General features: G+C 34.7%; 1 protein-coding gene across 1 annotated transcript in view; it reads right to left on the reverse strand.

The window, feature by feature from the left end:
- Positions 1–18,145, reverse strand: part of LOC138336706 (DCC-interacting protein 13-alpha-like) — a 63,874-nt gene that overhangs the window by 18,615 nt on the left and 27,114 nt on the right. The window contains exons 11-16 of the mRNA XM_069286258.1: positions 17,336–17,417; positions 13,523–13,629; positions 12,952–12,994; positions 7,860–7,949; positions 7,401–7,489; positions 5,183–5,332 (exon numbers count right to left, since the gene is read on the reverse strand). Coding sequence (XP_069142359.1) covers positions 5,183–5,332; positions 7,401–7,489; positions 7,860–7,949; positions 12,952–12,994; positions 13,523–13,629; positions 17,336–17,417 — 561 coding nt within the window. The remainder of the gene's footprint in view (positions 1–5,182; positions 5,333–7,400; positions 7,490–7,859; positions 7,950–12,951; positions 12,995–13,522; positions 13,630–17,335; positions 17,418–18,145) is intronic.

Genomic DNA, 18,145 nt, shown 5'->3' on the forward strand with positions numbered 1-18,145 from the left:
CTAGCTTACATTCAATAGCTAATGCAGATTAAGTAAAAAAAGAAAGTTTTTATAAATAAAAATATGAGAATCTTTGACATGCTATTTACAAACTGAAGTGCTATACTTGTAAACTTGATCACACCATGCCAAAACAAACCTACAAGTCAAACTGAAGCACAAGTATTTGATAAACTAGTAATGGCAAGATAAACTAGTGAAGGTGATACTGTTACCATCAATGGTGGTAAGTATCAAATTAAATAGAAATCTAACCTCAATGCCCATCAACGAAAAGATTAATTTTTAAATTCCCTTAAATGATAGCTATCTGATTATTGAATCAAAATTTTACATGTACACAAAAAAATAAAACAAAAAGTTCAAAAATCAAAATCATAGTGCATTTCCTTGAATATTTAGGCCAAAGCACAAGCAGCCTATGTTGGCTCACAACACCAAACAAACTGAGCAGACGACACTTCTACAAAGACATACTCACTGTACAATAGAGTCCAAAGGAAGCCATATACAGCAGGCAAATAGAACCAACAATTAGGCTTACTTATTTCATAATTCTACTGACAATAATTTAATTTGTATTTATCATGAAAAATCAAAAATTTATGACTTACTTAAGTGACTCTATGAAATTCAAAGAACATTATTTTGAAATTTAACAAACTAGAATCCTATGGCATTCAATATGGTTCAAGGTATTAGACTCCTATGGCATTCAATATGGTTCAAGGTATTAGACTCCTATGGCCTTCAATATGGTTCAAGGTACTAGACTCTATGGCCTTCAATATGGTTCAAGATATTAGACTCCTATGGCCTTCAATATGGTTCAGGTATAGACTCCTATGGCCTTCAATATGGTTCAAGGTTAGACTCCTATGGCCTTCAATATGGTTCAAGGTACAAGACTCCTATGGCCTTCAATATGGTTCAAGATGGTACTAGACTCCTATGGCCTTCAATATGGTTCAAGGTACTAGACTCCTATGGCCTTCAATATGGTTCAAGATACTACTAGACTCCCTATGGCCTTCAATATGGTTCAAGATACTAGACTCCTATGGCCTTCAATATGGTTCAAGGTACTAGACTCCTATGGCCTTCAATATGGTTCAAGATACTAGACTCCTATGGCCTTCAATGTGGTTCAAGGTACTAGACCCTATGGCCTTCAATATGGTAAGTTACTAGACTCCTATGGCCTTCAATATGGTTCAAGATAACTAGACTCCTATGGCCTTCAATAAGGTTCAAGGTACTAGACCCCTATGGCCTTCAATATGGTTCTAGATACTAGACTCATATGGCCTTCAATATATAGTTCAAGGTACTAGACTCCTATGGCCTTCAATATGGTTCAAGGTACTAGACTCCTATGGCATTCAATATGGTTCAAGATACTAGACTCCTATGGCCTTCAATAGGTTCATGGTACTAGACTCCTATGGCCTTCAATATGGTTCAAGGTACTAGACTCCTATGGCCTTCAATATGGTTCAAGGTACTAGACTCCTATGGCCTTCAATATGGTTCATGGTACTAGACTCCTATGGCCTTCAATATGGTTCAAGTATTAGACTCCTATGGCCTTCAATATGGTTCAAGATACTAGACTCCTATGGCCTTCAATATGGTTCAAGTTACTAGACTCCTATGGCCTTCAATATGGTTTACTAGACTCCTATGGCCTTCAATATGGTTCAAGTTACTAGACTCCTATGGCCTTCAATATGGTTCAAGGTACTAGACTCCTATGGCCTTCAATATGGTTCAAGGTACTAGACTCCTATGAGCCTTCAATATGGTTCAAGTTACTAGACTCCTATGGCCTTCAATATGGTTCAAGTTACTAGACTCCTATGGCCTTCAATAAGGTTCAAGGTACTAGACTCCTATGGCCTTCAATAAGGTTCAAGGTACTAGACTCCATATGGCCTTCAATATATGGTTCAAGGTACTAGACTCCTATGCCTTCAATAAGGTTCAAGGTACTAGACTCCTATGGCTTTCAATGTGGTTCAAGGTACTAGACTCCTATGGCCTTCAATATGGTTCAAGGTACTAGACTCCTATGGCCTTCAATATGGTTCAAGTTACTAGACTCCTATGGCCTTCAATAAGGTTCAAGGTACTAGACTCCTATGGCCTTCAATATGGTTCAAGGTACTAGACCCCTATGGCCTTCAATATGGTTCTAGATACTAGACTCCATATGGCCTTCAATATATAGTTCAAGGTACTAGACTCCTATGGCCTTCAATAAGGTTCAAGGCACTAGAATCCTATGGCTTTCAATGTTGTTCAAGGTACTAGACTCCTATGGCCTTCAATATGGTTTCAAGATGGTACTAGACTCCTATGGCCTTCAATATGGTTTCAAGTTACTAGACTCCTATGGCCTTCAATAAGGTTCAAGGTACTAGACTCCTATGGCCTTCAATAAGGTTCAAGGCACAAGACTCCTATGGCTTTCAATGTGGTTCAAGGTACTAGACTCCTATGGCCTTCAATATGGTTCAAGGTACTAGACTCCTATGGCCTTCATATGGTTCAAGTTACTAGACTCCTATGGCCTTCAATATGGTTCAAGTTACTAGACTCCTATGGCCTTCAATATGGTTCAAGGTACTAGACTCCTATGGCCTTCAATATGGTTCATGGTACTAGACTCCTATGGCCTTCAATATGGTTCAAGGTACAAGACTCCTATGGCCTTCAATATGGTTCAAGATACTAGACTCCTATGGCCTTCAATATGGTTCAAGATACTAGACTCCTATGGCCTTCAATAAGGTTCATGGTACTAGACCCCTATGGCCTTCAATATGGTTCAAGTTACTAGACTCCTATGGCCTTCAATATGGTTCAAGATACTAGACTCCTATGGCCTTCAATAAGGTTCAAGTGTACTAGACCCCTATGGCCTTCAATATGGTTCAAGATACTAGACTCATATGGCCTTCAATATATAGTTCAAGGTACTAGACTCCTATGGCCTTCAATAAGGTTCAAGGTACTAGACTCCTATGGCCTTCAATGTGGTTCAAGGTACTAGACTCCTATGGCCTTCAATATGGTTCAAGGTACTAGACCCCTATGGCCTTCAATATGGTTCAAGGTACTAGACTCCTATGGCCTTCAATATGGTTCATGGTACTAGACTCCTATGGCCTTTAATATGGTTCAAGGTACAAGACTCCTATGGCCTTCAATATGGTTCAAGATACTAGACTCCTATGGCCTTCAATATGGTTCAAGGTACTAGACTCCTATGGCCTTCAATATGGTTCAAGATACTAGACTCCTATGGCCTTCAATATGGTTCAAGGTACTAGACTCCTATGGCCTTCAATATGGTTCAAGATACTAGACTCCTATGGCCTTCAATATGGTTCAAGGTACTAGACTCCTATGGCCTTCAATATGGTTCAAGGTACTAGACTCCTATGGCCTTCAATATGGTTCAAGGTACTAGACTCCTATGGCCTTCAATATGGTTCAAGGTACTAGACTCCTATGGCCTTCAATATGGTTCAAGATACTAGACTCCTATGGCCTTCAATATGGTTCAAGGTACTAGACTCCTATGGCCTTCAATATGGTTCAAGTTACTAGACTCCTATGGCCTTCAATATGGTTCAAGGTACTAGACTCCTATGGCCTTCAATATGGTTCAAGGTACTAGACTCCTATGGCCTTCAATAAGGTTCAAGGTACTAGACTCCTATGGCCTTCAATAAGGTTCAAGGTACTAGAATCCTATGGCCTTCAATAAGGTTCAAGGTCTTTTTTCTTTCTAAATGCTTCATCAGAGGAACAGATATGACAATCATTATGATTCTGGAAACTGGAAGGACAAAGTTTCAACTAATACGAGAGTTTTGAGATCCCAAAATGATGTGGTATTTACTTTCGATAAATTCCACCTTCCACTGATTCAGACGACACATAATTCATGTCAAAAGATGACGTCACAATCACAGAAAGGTGGGACTAATCGACAGTAAATTGTATTTTACTTATGTTTTTTTGGGATCTCGAAACCAATGTATTTATTTATCCCTGTCCGATCTTGAATGACACATCTTTTGCAAACTTTGGTAAGTGTCATTAGATGAACATACATTATATTTCCTATATCAAGATCTTGGGCACTCGGATAATGAGAAGAAGTATGGTAATTCGTATGGATAAACTTAATCTAATATTGGCCTGAGATTAGTTAATAGTAAATGAGATCATTAATGAACCATTTTACAACTTTTATTCACACACAATTTTGTCCATGAACATTCATGCATTGTCACACTTTTTCTCTTGCAATTTCTTTATGGAGAACAATGTATTGGTGTCTATTTCACCATTCTAACCAATATATAAAGATATAAAAAGTATGCTTTAATTACCTTGAAACTTGAGATCACCATGACTGCCTTATTAAAACTACACTAGACTTAATACCTACACAAGATGATAACTCAAAGCAAAAGTACCATTTATCTTTTTAAGGACAGTAGCATTACCAATGTTGTATAAAATTTCTGGAGTACCTGGATACTTTTTTGATGGGGGGATACTTTTTTGATACCACACTGGACTGATCCCAGATTGTAAGTCTAGAGAGTCAAAATTAACTTAGACAAAGATAAATGATAACTCTTTCGTAGAAGATTACAAATCATATCAAATATTTTTGTGCAATAAATTTATGTCATAAGATTATTACATTTTATAAGTTCAGATTGATGAGGAAACATGCACATAAATTACTTATTCCTATTATAACTTGAATTTTTTTATAATATGAAGTATTCATTAAAACCTTTCAAAACTAGAACTGTCGCCAAGAGCGGCAGACTAATACCCCCCGCTACACAAATTTAGCAATACCTTCATTAATAGGGGACATTGCAGAACCCTATAAGTTTATAACTCCCCTTAATGTTATGTTTTGATGGACAGCCAGACAATCCAATTCATGTATATCCCACTTAACTTCGTAAAAATATTCGGTATAATAAGATCCTTCTTACAAGCCGCTGATGAAAGTCAATGTTACCTGAGATACATACTATCTAACTACTATCTTTACAACAGGAACATACCTGAAATACTATCTACACATGGTCTACAATGGAAAAACAACAAAGACAGAAAATGAAAGAGGAGACAGGACACTGACTTTGGGGGACCGGCCAGGTTGGTTGTGACGGTGCCATTTTCATCCGTGGGTGTGATAATGTCAAACTGTATGGGAGCATCCGGGAGGAAAGCGTCGCCTGGGGAGGGGGCGGCCGTCGGGGAGGTGGCGTTGTTGTTGTTACTGGCATTACTGTACATCACAGAAAGGAAACAGAACATGATCAACACACAAGTCTAAATAATACAGAACTGACCTGCTTAGGTAACCATTCATCTTCTCGGCAAAGTTAATAATGGTACAACTTAATTAAAGTTATTCCAATACGGGTATATCAAAGAATTTCTGCTTGTAGTTATCTGCTATTGAAAACAGGTATTGATTTGCCCTTAAAGTTTGTATATTGAAATTATTTTTTAATGTTTTGACAAAGAAAACAGGCAGAAACAAAGATTATCGTGATCAATACCTGCAATCAGGGGCAGATAACTTTGCATTACAGAGCTAATTATCAATTTTTAGAATCTCAAAAATAAATTTTTGAAAAAAAAGGAAGCAAATTAATGTAAATTTATTTTCGAGGTTACACGTAAGAGCTCAGGTCTGACTGATATACACATGCAGAGAAATCATCACACACTGTTAACAACAGATACTACAGCAGCTAGCTGACAACACGATAATGGTCAAACCTGTCTTAGTGACCACCTCTGTATAAAGACCACCTGCTTAATAAGATCACTTTCTAAGGGTATCAAATGGTCAATTTTAACACATTTAGCACTTTGTATATAGACTTGGCTATAAAGACCATTTTTGTTGGTCCTTTGGATGGTCTTTATATAGACAGGTTTGACTGGATAATGGATCACAGATATCAGAACAAATGCTTGTACAATGTGTTACATAACTAAATTGTTCTGCAATTGGTTTGCCAATGCAATACTTCTGCATAGATCTCAACTCTTTGAAATTACATGATTTTTTTCCTATTGTTTATTTTCTGGGTAAAATAGAAATAGCAGACAATATGTCAGTTATTCTACGTGACAAATCAAAATGTTTATCACTAACATCTGTTAAAATGTTCCTGTCAAAATATCCAGTAATGTGATCACAAATATTTTGAGCTGCTTTAATTTCATCAAACCCATCTTAAAGTTAAAATATTTCCAGGCCAAAAGTTAAATATGTACATGTTATATAAATTATGACAATTACAATAATCAAATTTTTTTTGGGTAAATTTAAGAGCTGTTTGCACAGTGTTTTCTGAAAAACCGATATCTATAATTTGCTCTAATTTCTGCTGTAAGTACCAATAATGCATGTTATTCACTCAGACATGCTACTTAGTCACTAGATACAAAATACCAAGACACAAACAACATTCCTTTACTAATTTTAAAATATGTGATTTCTAAGAGTTGTGAACATGAGACACACCTCAGCAGATGCAGACAATGTGCTGATATCAGGTCTAACAGAAAAGTTCAGAGGTTGAAGAAATCAACAGGTCACAACAATTACTATCTTAGTTGACCTAACTTTGCCTATATTAATTGCTATCAGTTTTTTTATCTGCTTAAGCATATCCTGTGGTCTGTTATTTGTGTTATGCCTACTCTTCTGCGCTACATGAGGACAGAACTTTACATAGATTATGACCATACGCCAACATTTGTCCAGACGTTGGGACTAATAGAAACACCCATCCTCACCTGATATGTGAAGCTGGAGATGAAAGATGAATCCCGTGTTACCTGCCAACACTTTGGGCGTCGGGACTGATAGAATCACTCTAACCTCCCCTGATATGTGAAGTCTGAGTTTGACCTAAGATTATGACCTTACATGCCAACACTTTGGGCGTCGGGACTGACAGAATCACTCTAACCTCCCCTGATATGTGAAGTCTGAGTTTGACCTAAGATTATGACCTTACCTGCAAACACTTTGGGCAACGGGACAGACAGAATCACTCTAACCTCCCCTGATATGTGAAGTCTAAGTTTGATGTAAGATTATGACCTTACATGCCAACACTTTGTCTGAGCGTTGGGACTGACAGAATCACTCTAACCCCCCCTAATATGTGAAGCTGGAGACAAAATGTGAAGCCGGAGTTTGACCTAAGATTATGACCTTACCTGCCAACACTTTGGGCGTCGGGACTGACAGAATCACTCTAACCCCCCCTAATATGTGAAGCTGGAGACAAAATGTGAAGCCGGAGTTTGACCTAAGATTATGACCTTACCTGCCAACACTTTGGGCGTCGGGACTGACAGATCCCGACACCGAGCCAGATCCTTGTTTTGTCATACTACTGCTGCTGCTGGTCCTCTCCTGTAAATAAATAACAAAGAAAATAGTATAACCCATGTATGATGAGTCTGGAAGAAATGCGTTGACCACTGTACATGAACTAAACACAAGTAAATTTGGACAATCTATAGGTAGAAACTGAAATTATAACAAAGTAAATGAAATTAATCCACCAATCTATAAGGGTAGAACATTATTGTAAGAAAAAAATTCTATTGATGGCACACCTTATGATTTGTAGCTATCTTGAGGTATCTGAAAAAGCATCTTATTTAATTTGAGTCTATTTAAATTATCTAAGTAAAATAAGTTTCAATGATCATGTGAAGCTTGGCTGACAAAATACTTCCATGTGGCAAAGTGGAATTATGTATGATTAAAAGGTACTGACCTTTTTGGTTTGTTGTGGTGGTGGCTGGCTGGAAACTCTTCCTTTCTCATAACCACTCTCTCTAACTATGTTGTTAATGGTGCAAATCCACTGGAAAACAAGATATGTGTATAGTAGGGGTGGAAAAATGCATGGTCATATTGGGGTTTGACCCAGATCCTTCAAACACTAAATGGATAGTCTACCAATTGAGCTATACCTCCTATACACACAAGTACTATACAAAATACACACTGTCACAAATCTTGGCTGTAAATCATTTCCCACACCTGTGAATCCTAGCTAGGATGAATAACACGATGAAACACCAAGTACTTATACTAAATAGAATATTTAACAACATATTGAGATAATCATGGTATAATAAAGCTAGTATATTAATAATCCAAAATAAAAGGCCAAAATAAATTCAAAGTAAAATAAAAAATCAAAGTACTGAAAGTACTAAATGGCTCGGTCTCGATGATAGGAGGAATATATTTCTAAGGTCAATACTACTGTAGTTTTGTACAATAAGAAATAAATTTGGCTGGTGTTCCTTCCAGTTTGGACTTTTGAGGATTCCTTGGACACCAAGGTGTAAAATAAGAGACACATACTAAAATCTTGGAAGCCCATTCTAATATTTCCTATGATGTTATATGTCAAATGATTTTATAACAGCTTTAGCATTTTCCTTGTTATTTTGATGTTAATGAAAATATCCATTCTTAATGACTATTGTCATCAAGTTCCTGGAACCACAGAATCAGTTAACAAGTATTGTTTTGCAGCAGAGAAAGACAAGAGGCATACTTTCTATGCCAAAATGTCTTAAATATAGAATATGTCTGTCCTCTAGAAGACTTATCAATATCACCATGTGATTTTTGAATGAATTGGTCAATTGGTCTACTTATAAAGTTTTGTAATTATTCTTTTGTAAAACAGCAAGTTGATTGATATACATTGTATCCGAACTTCAATTCAAACCGGATAACTTGACCATAGACCATGAAATTGTTTGTACACTTTCTTAACTTCAGGATTGTTTTACAAAATTACAAATGAATTTTTCTACAACATTTTTTATTTTCAAATCCCCATACCTCTGATGAGTATAATAAAACTGTTATTACAAGTGAATCAAATATTTTCAGTTTAAGATGAACAGGAAGAGATACATTCCTTTATTTCTTATAAATAGCAAACACCGATTTAATTGTTTGTTCAGCAGGTTTTTTTCCCTTTCTTTAAAAACGCTACCATTAACATTATTTTCTGTACCTAGATATGTAACCAATTCTTATAAATCTAATTCTGTATTCCGTAACATCAACTGGTGTTGTTGTACCGATTTACATCTTGAGAATGTCACAATTTTTATCTTTCTGATATTAAGTTCTAAATTCATGTAACATTTGTTGTAGACCATAAGATATTTCTGATATCATAACAGTGTTATTGGCAAATAATATAAAAAGTTTGGGATACATTCCAATATCATATACATGTACCGTAAAAACTGGTATAATTTGCGCAGGTACTTTTTAGGGCTGAAAATGCTTAAAAAATCTACTATCAGTATATTTTGCGCATCAAAAAAATGGGGAAATACAATGTCCAGGGAGTCCCAAAACCGATGTATGAAGGTGACAATTTCAATGCAAAATATTCCCCATAAATGCTTGACAACTTGCACAAAAAGTGTTGTATTTAGAAGAAATAACATATGAAAACCGCATTGTTTGTTTTCTTTTATTGACCAACCGTAACCTTAAACTGAAATATCTAGCAGATGTCCAAAACAGCGGCTGTCTAGTCCGCCGTACTCCGTGCACATGTCAATGTTTTTGAGATATTACACATGAATAGTAATCAGGAATATTTGAAAAGAGTAGAATATTTTACTTAAATTGGCACAATAAGTAATTAGTGTGTTTGAGATCATTAACAATTAACAGCAATCAGCTAGCGGATACGTAGTTTAGCTTGCAACAATCACAGTGTGCATAATTTGTCAAGATTTGTAAGACGAAATATTTTAAGTCATAAAGGTAGATTGAAAATAGGAAGGGAGATAAAATAACCAGATAAATATTTGTAGCGGGATCAGACTTGGTTGATTATCGGTGATCAGGTAGCTCAGTCGGAAGAGCTACATTTTCTTCTCTCCTGTTACAGAATTGGCACCCAACTAAATAACCAACGGTTGTGGTGTTTGAAAGGGTCTCGTATGTATTAAAAAAAGGAGGGAGGAGTGTAGCGGGACTGGACTGGGTCGATTATCGATGACCAGGTAGTTCAGTCGGTAGAGCACTCAGCTAGTGTTCGGAGAGTCGCGGGATCGAATCCCGGTCTTGCCGCTACATTTTCTCCTCTCCTGTTACATATGGTACCATACTATGCATGTAGATATTCAAGGTAAATCAACAATGTTCGCTGATCTTGCAGAATTGTCTTACAGTGTGATAATTAATGAAGTAAATGTATGTCTCATTGGTGTGATTGATTTAAAGGCAGTTCATGTGGTGACCGAAAAAAAAGATAAAATCAATACTTTCAGAGTGATCAGGGAACATTGGTAGTCAAGGCGGGGAAAACAGAAAGACGACCTGTGTTATACAAATTAATGTTTAATTGATTTTCATTAAATTGCCTCGAAGGTGATGATTAGTGTGTTATGAACGATAAACTTAATATGTTTTTGACAAAAAATATAAACAGCTAATGTCATATTGTGTTTTAAATTTAAATAATCTTTTATTTATTCATTTCATTTCAAGCATGTACATGTCATAGAATATAAACAAATATCAGGTATATGCTTAAATCATATTACAGTTAAATTCACAATAAGGAATTTGAAGATGATGATAGTAATTATTTTCGGATTGAAAATGATTACAATATTAAGCTTCCACAGTTGAAAATTACTTCTTTTTGTTCACACAATTCTTCTCCTAGACTGTTTCCAGTTGAAATGATACATGCATGCTGACATTCTGTAAAAGATAAGGAAACAATAAATGTATTAACAGAGTAATTACTGAAAATGTTAATATCATATAATTAATCATTTTAATCATAAATAGCAATACCAGCATAGAGGAAACATTATTGAAGTCTAATTCCCGCTGTTCTTCAGTCCTCCTGTTCTTACATGTAAGAGTTTTGTCCTTCATAAATTGATTGTAATATAGCAGTTGTTATATAATGTGCACAAAGAAGTATAAATACATGTATATATATATATATATATATACACACACACGTATGCATGAGTACAGTGGTAAATTAACAAGTTATACAGAAAATGATGGTGCTGATCATGAAAAGCGTAAAGTCTATTTTGTTGAGTAAAAAGATTTAAAAAAACTAACAAAACATTGTTCACACCCTATGATGTAATCGCACTAAAACAGTGATCATGTGGGCTTTTGTGCGATTGCATTTGTAAGACTGTGCCAGGTGGTAGAGATTAGTTCCGCTAGAGTGATCACACAATGCAAGTGAGAGTCGGGAATATGTTTATGTAAGTTTTAATTGCTAATCTCTGATGCTTGTTGGTAAAATATAACTCAGGATAATTGCTTAACAATTAACAGTTTTCTCTACATTTGTTACAGATTGAAACAGCTTTTAAGTGCCGTTTTACGGAAGAATCATGAAAAAGAAATCGGCATTTTCGTCAATCTAGTAGTCCAAAAAATATCACTTCGAGTTATATGAACATTCCATATATGATTTATGTCATTCGGCCAAAAATTTACTTCGTATTACCTAGTTTAATGAATATGCTGTATGCATATGATCAGAACGTCAAGCTCCTGTGGTGAAAATAACAAAAATGTTTTAAAAGTAGTATTGGTTTAGTGGTAATCTCTGAACGTGCTTTAGTATATAGATATATAATCTGATATTTATACATGTGCTTATAAAAGTATCGATAATTATAGATGTGGTAAATATTCATACCTTATTAACTGCCGTTAGTTTTAAGATTACGCCACCTTGGACATTTACAAAATGTTCACCGTCTGTCACGTGCTATTTTATCAGTAGACCAAGTTTGTCCAAAATTTTGTTAGAGTTGTCTTTCTTCCATTCAGTGTAGTTTTACGTCCATGTCATCCTGAACACATCGGGTATTATCGGGAGAATCTATTCCCTGAGGAGTTCATGATGAAGGCCATGTGCCATAACACAGCCGTGATAAATGCATCTCAATTTCGCCATGAAATTTATTTGCTCCGAGACAATTTTGATTCAAATTACAAAATTCATTATGGTATCAGTTTTGATGTTCGAGGTGAAATATTGATTTCATTTTTTTCCATTGCGGGATAACTGTCACTAATAGGGAGTAAACGTCTGGGGGGAACCAGCTTCGGAGCGAAGCATTTTTGGGACGAAACGTCTTCATTCATTGTAAACACCATTTTGGGGACGAAAAGTCTAGATACTTTGTAAACAATTCAGGTGAAAATTTTCAAACAGAAGATCTTTTGGATAGTGTATATAGTTAGGATATGAAAGCCGTAATATACTATTCCTATTTCAACGTTACAGATACGTTTATTTCAGTAACTTTCATATTCAAAATTTGCTATTCAAAATTCCCGGTAAAATCAAAGTTGTTGAATACACTGCCGCTAGGAGCGCTAGTATCTGCGAGCAATTTCTAAGCCAATCATATTGAGGAAATTGACTGTAAGAGAATTTTGCAACCACGATCACAATGGCGAGGTGACCCTAAAATAAAAAATCATTTCTATGTATAGATCTACTTGTTAATAATTTCATCCACACCCCCCTCTCTATATGAGTTAGTTATTTAACAAGCCAATTGACATTTTTTTGGTTTTTATTAGTTTAATGTCCTATTCACAGCCAGGGTCATGTAATGACGTGCCAGGTTTGTTGGTGGAGGAAAGCCGGTGTACCCAGAGAAAAACCACCGACCAGCGGTCAGTACCTGGCAACTGCCCCACATGGGATTTGAACCCGCATCCCAGAAGTGGAGGGATTGTAGTAATATGTCGGGACATCTTAACCACTCGGCCACCGCGGTTTCCTTATTGCCATATAACCTATGAAATGGCAGACCTACCTCATCTTTCTCGCGGTCATTCTCAGCCTGAACAACTATGGATCTGTAAAAGACAAAAGATTTTCTTCTCAAGATTGTTCTGATTCATCTTATTATCAATATTTGTCACCTACAGTGAAGCTTTCTGACAAATACAGTACTCTCCTTGAATATCTTTGGCTTTGCTAATGAAGTTGGATCATGGCTTTCAGGCAAATCTTTGGTGTAAAGTTACATAGATTTTTGGTCACACAGTATATGCTGGTAACTCTACATATCTATTCTGTCTTTGCATATCCCAGAGTTACCTCCCTTGTGGTCAGGTGACGTTATTGTTTTGTGAAGGGAATTACGTCGTTTTCTCTGAAAAGTATGACGTTACACTTGCAAACACATGACATCACAATCAATACCTACCAACAAGGGCAGATAACTCTGTAATATGCAAAGATAGAATAGAGAAGGAAGATACTTTTTTTCAGGTTTTAAAACTCTCAACAGATAAATTACACAGTAATTGAAGTCAGAATAGTTATTGGGGATGAGATTTGGTGATATTTTGTATTTATTACAAACACAACAAAAGCCTTACTTCTTCTTTTGAGCCACAACAGCAAACACGAATCTCCTGTCGTCTGCTTCACAAGGTTCGGCCATGACACCAGGCTCATTCAGATCCAGCACCAAACTACCAGCCAACTGGAGAGGGGAAAAGGCAGTAACATTTTAAAACAGCTTTTCGTGAAATTTACCCATCAATTGGATAAATCCAGGAATGTATGCACAAAAGATAGAGGAACATCTTAGTTAAACTACATCAGTGTGTACACCGACTCGGAACTCATACCTTTAATCTTCATACAAACACAAACATGGTGAATATGGCGAATAGTGTTGAGAGTCAGATGCTACTAAATAACACATTCAATTGACTTTGAAGGTATCTCACTGGCTAGTCAGAACTAGCTAAGGCATACACATAATTACACCAAATTCATGGTCTTACTTATATTGTAATGATAAGGTTTACACAAAACTGATCAAAGTTGTAAGTTAGAAAGCTAGATTCTCTGGATTAATCATGAAAATAAGTGTATCCCAAAGCTGGCAACACCCTGTCTCATATCAGGTAAACATGAATGTAAAAAATATTTTATCATGGCTGATATTTATAATATCTATGACAAATGATGTAATTTACATTTGAAAGTCTTTCTTGCAAACTATAATATTGCTATTCTGTGGATTTTACCACAAGTTTCTGTGGATTCCTATCTAAAAGCTAGATGTACAATAGATCCGTTCCTGTCCGCTCCTTCAATAATACCATTTGACACCTTGAGCTCATAACTATCAGTTGGTTTTTTTTTGTTTTTTGTTACTTTCAAAGAGTATTTCAATATACATAGATTGTTTTACAGTTTACAATCTTTCATTTTTTGTCTTTTGGATACATCATTGTATAACCCTCTTTAGAAACAGTCTTAGGTCTCCGTAATCAAGTGTCTTTTTCATATGTTATTGGTACAAAATAAGGGCCGTAATGTGCATTAATGTAGTTTTTGTGAAGTCAGTGATTAAAGCATGGTGTATGATAATATGATGAAGTGAATAAAGACTTCAAATAAAATAACTCCCATTGTACATTCATTTCGGTTTTAAAATTGTAAAAATCAACCATAATTAAAAATTAATATAGATACCACATCAAGATTTAAAGACAAACTCAAATTCAAATTCCTTTCAGCAGATAACAAATGTACATTCTCTGAAATAATTCAGCAAATAACAAATGTACATTCCCTGAAATTAAGTTAACATATTGTAGGCCAATAATGTCTAGATCAGCTTGACGTTGACTGACAGAGTGTAGGAAATGTGTGGGATGATTGTGGAATGTTGGGGTATATTGGAGGTATATGATGTACAGGGTGGGATATTATTGTTTGGGTTTCTAACACTACAATGATTAGGAAACAACAATCACAGCCCATAGGCCTAAACTGTCACCTGATTTCTGGAATACATATTGAAAGTTGATGATTTGGATTTTAAGTAAAGTATTTCAAATTTGACCTCTGTAACCTTGAAAGTAGATCAAGGTCATTCATTCAAACAAACATTGAGGCTCTTCATCCAAACAGGCTATTGGCTAAATTTCAGGATTCTGGGTATTAAGTTTATTCAGAAGATGTCAAAACTTTGTTTTATAAGATAGACGACAGATTCCACTGGCCAAAAGGCAATAGCCACTGGTCATCAGTGACGACCATAAAACTAATCACCATAAAATTTATGGAGCATCCATGATTACCTAAGTCAGCGCTCTGCTAGGGTCAACTCATAAAACCAAAAAACAACATCAAATTTACATTCTGAAATCAGACCTACTACTGATAAAATGTCCAACATAATAGAAACACAAGAAAGAAACTCCATTATTCATTCCCTTGTTGCAAACAATAATTACAGACTTAATTAAACCACAATATCATCATTCTGTACAGTGTGCAGTGCTAATATCCCCGCCCACCTTGTGCTAGAGGCTATAGATAGATAGCTTACAAAGGGGTTGTTAGTCTTGGACAAACTCTGCAAATGAAGGTTATTGAACAGATCAAGTTATTTACTTCTAAATCACAAAATCTTAAGTGTTTTATGCTATTTCGATTGTGATATGGTCAAATGAATCGGATATGTACATCAAGACAAATTTTTCTTAATCACAAAATCTTGTGGAAGACATTCTTTATATTATTAAAGTAACACCTCTGCCTTGTTTTGACGCAGCTTGCCAAAAAAATCCTAATCAAGCATGAAAACAAAAACTTTTACATTGTCAAAGTTAAATTATTTATCGATACACTATTACATAGTCAAAGTTGTATTATTTATTGATACACTATTACATAGTCAAAGTTGTATTATTTATTGACACACTATTACATAGTCAAAGTTGTATTATTTATTGACACACTATTACATAGTCAAAGTTGTATTATTTATCGATACCGAATTACATTGTCAAAGTTATATATTTATTGATACACTATTACATTGTCAAAGTTGTATTATTTATTGATACACTATTACATAGTCAAAGTTGTATTATTTATTGACACACTATTACATAGTCAAAGTTGTATTATTTATTGACACACTATTACATAGTCAAAGTTGTATTATTTATTGATACACTATTACATAGTCAAAGTTGTATTATTTATTGATACACTATTACATAGTCAAAGTTGTATTATTTATTGATACACTATTACATAGTCAAAGTTGTATTATTTATTGATACACTATTACATAGTCAAAGTTGTATTATTTATTGATACACTATTACATAGTCAAAGTTGTATTATTTATTGATACACTATTACATAGTCAAAGTTGTATTATTTATCAATACACTATTACATAGTCAAAGTTGTATTATTTATCGATACACTATTACATAGTCGGAGTTGTATTATTTATTGATACACTATTACATAGTCAAAGTTGTATTATTTATTGATACACTATTACATAGTCAAAGTTGTATTATTTATCGATACACTATTACATAGTCAAAGTTGTATTATTTATCGATACACTATTACATAGTCAAAGTTGTATTATTTATTGATACACTATTACATAGTCAAAGTTGTATTATTTATTGATACACTATTACATAGTCAAAGTTAAATTATTTATTGATATACTATTATATAGTCAAAGTTAAATGATTTATCGATACACTGTTCCATTGTTTTGTTGATAAAGAGTGTAAAGAGTAAAGTGAATAAAGTGATTATAAATGTAAACATTTATGTGAAGACATCCAATTATGAACAATAGATAAATCTTGATACTTCCAAGATGGTGAAACTACACATTAAAGTGAGCTACAATGTCAAACTAAAACAAGTTTTTTTCACATAAAACTTTGGAATAAGGAAGCTAGACTTAAAATATTGTTTATTTTATAACAATTAAAAAGCTGTATTTTCAACTTGCTATTTACTGTATTTGGGCAAGGATGGAAGCACATGTGGTATATCTTCATAATCAGGCAAGCTATCCGTATAGACACAGGGGGAAATGGCTGGCATGTTAGATGGTACAGCCACTAAATACTCTCTTACACATCAATGTCCAAATATATTTTTTCTACAGTATGTTACTATGTACAATTATAATGCCTTGTTAATACAAGAATCTAAATAATAAATATAAACGCATGTTTACTACACTATTACCAGGTCTATTAAAATCTAAATTTTGACTCTATATGATAACTTTTAAAGCCTTTAGACAAATCAATTATCAAGTCGTAAGACTTTGCTGTATATATTTACCAACTGAGCTTACTATTTCTGTATAAACACTTCCCAGATTACACAACACTTACCTCATCCTTGGCCTGACACATTAGGTTACCAGCCTGAGTAAAGAAGAAACACTTGTCCCATTTCGTTGCCAAAAGCTGCTTGCTGTGAAAGAATTAACGCAGAATTTAACTGAAGAGTACTTAAAAAAGAAAGTTAGGTAGCTAGAATGCAGGGTGGATTTGTTCAACAAAATCCATTAAGTTGATAAAGTGCATTTCCATTTATGAGTGGTTCCAACGCAGTTTGAGAATATTAATTTGTTTAGAAATAAATGTATTCAACTTTTTTAAAATGAACTTAACCAACTTTTCATGAACTTTGACCTAATGACACAAATCAACTTTTTATGAACTTTGTACTAATGATCTTAAGATCGACGTTAAACATCACTTCGTATACCAGATAGTATATTCACATTAAAATGAAAGACATGTAAGATACAGCAAAAAAGTGTTCATTATAGGCGTTTTTTCTGTATACAGAGGTCATTTATAAGATTCCAACACACACAAACAAACACACAGAAAAACAAGACATACATCCTATGATTGCCATCCGAAAACATCTTGGTATCTATTACACCATTTTATCCTCACATAAGCTCTGTGTTATTTTTTATTACTGTTCACTTTAATAGTTAAGGTAGAAAAGTCAACATTTTATTCCCATAATGATTGCTTAGAACATGTAACATGTACGACACAGTGACAAATTAATCATAATATACAGGTTTTCTGTATACAGAGGTCATTAAGATTCAAACACACAAACAAACAGAAGAGTTGTTTATATCTTAGTGTATGTCTGTAGGACAAAAATCAAAGGTCCTC

Source organism: Argopecten irradians, chromosome 12, assembly GCF_041381155.1.
Source record: "Argopecten irradians isolate NY chromosome 12, Ai_NY, whole genome shotgun sequence".
NCBI classification, from domain to species: Eukaryota; Metazoa; Mollusca; class Bivalvia; order Pectinida; family Pectinidae; genus Argopecten; species Argopecten irradians.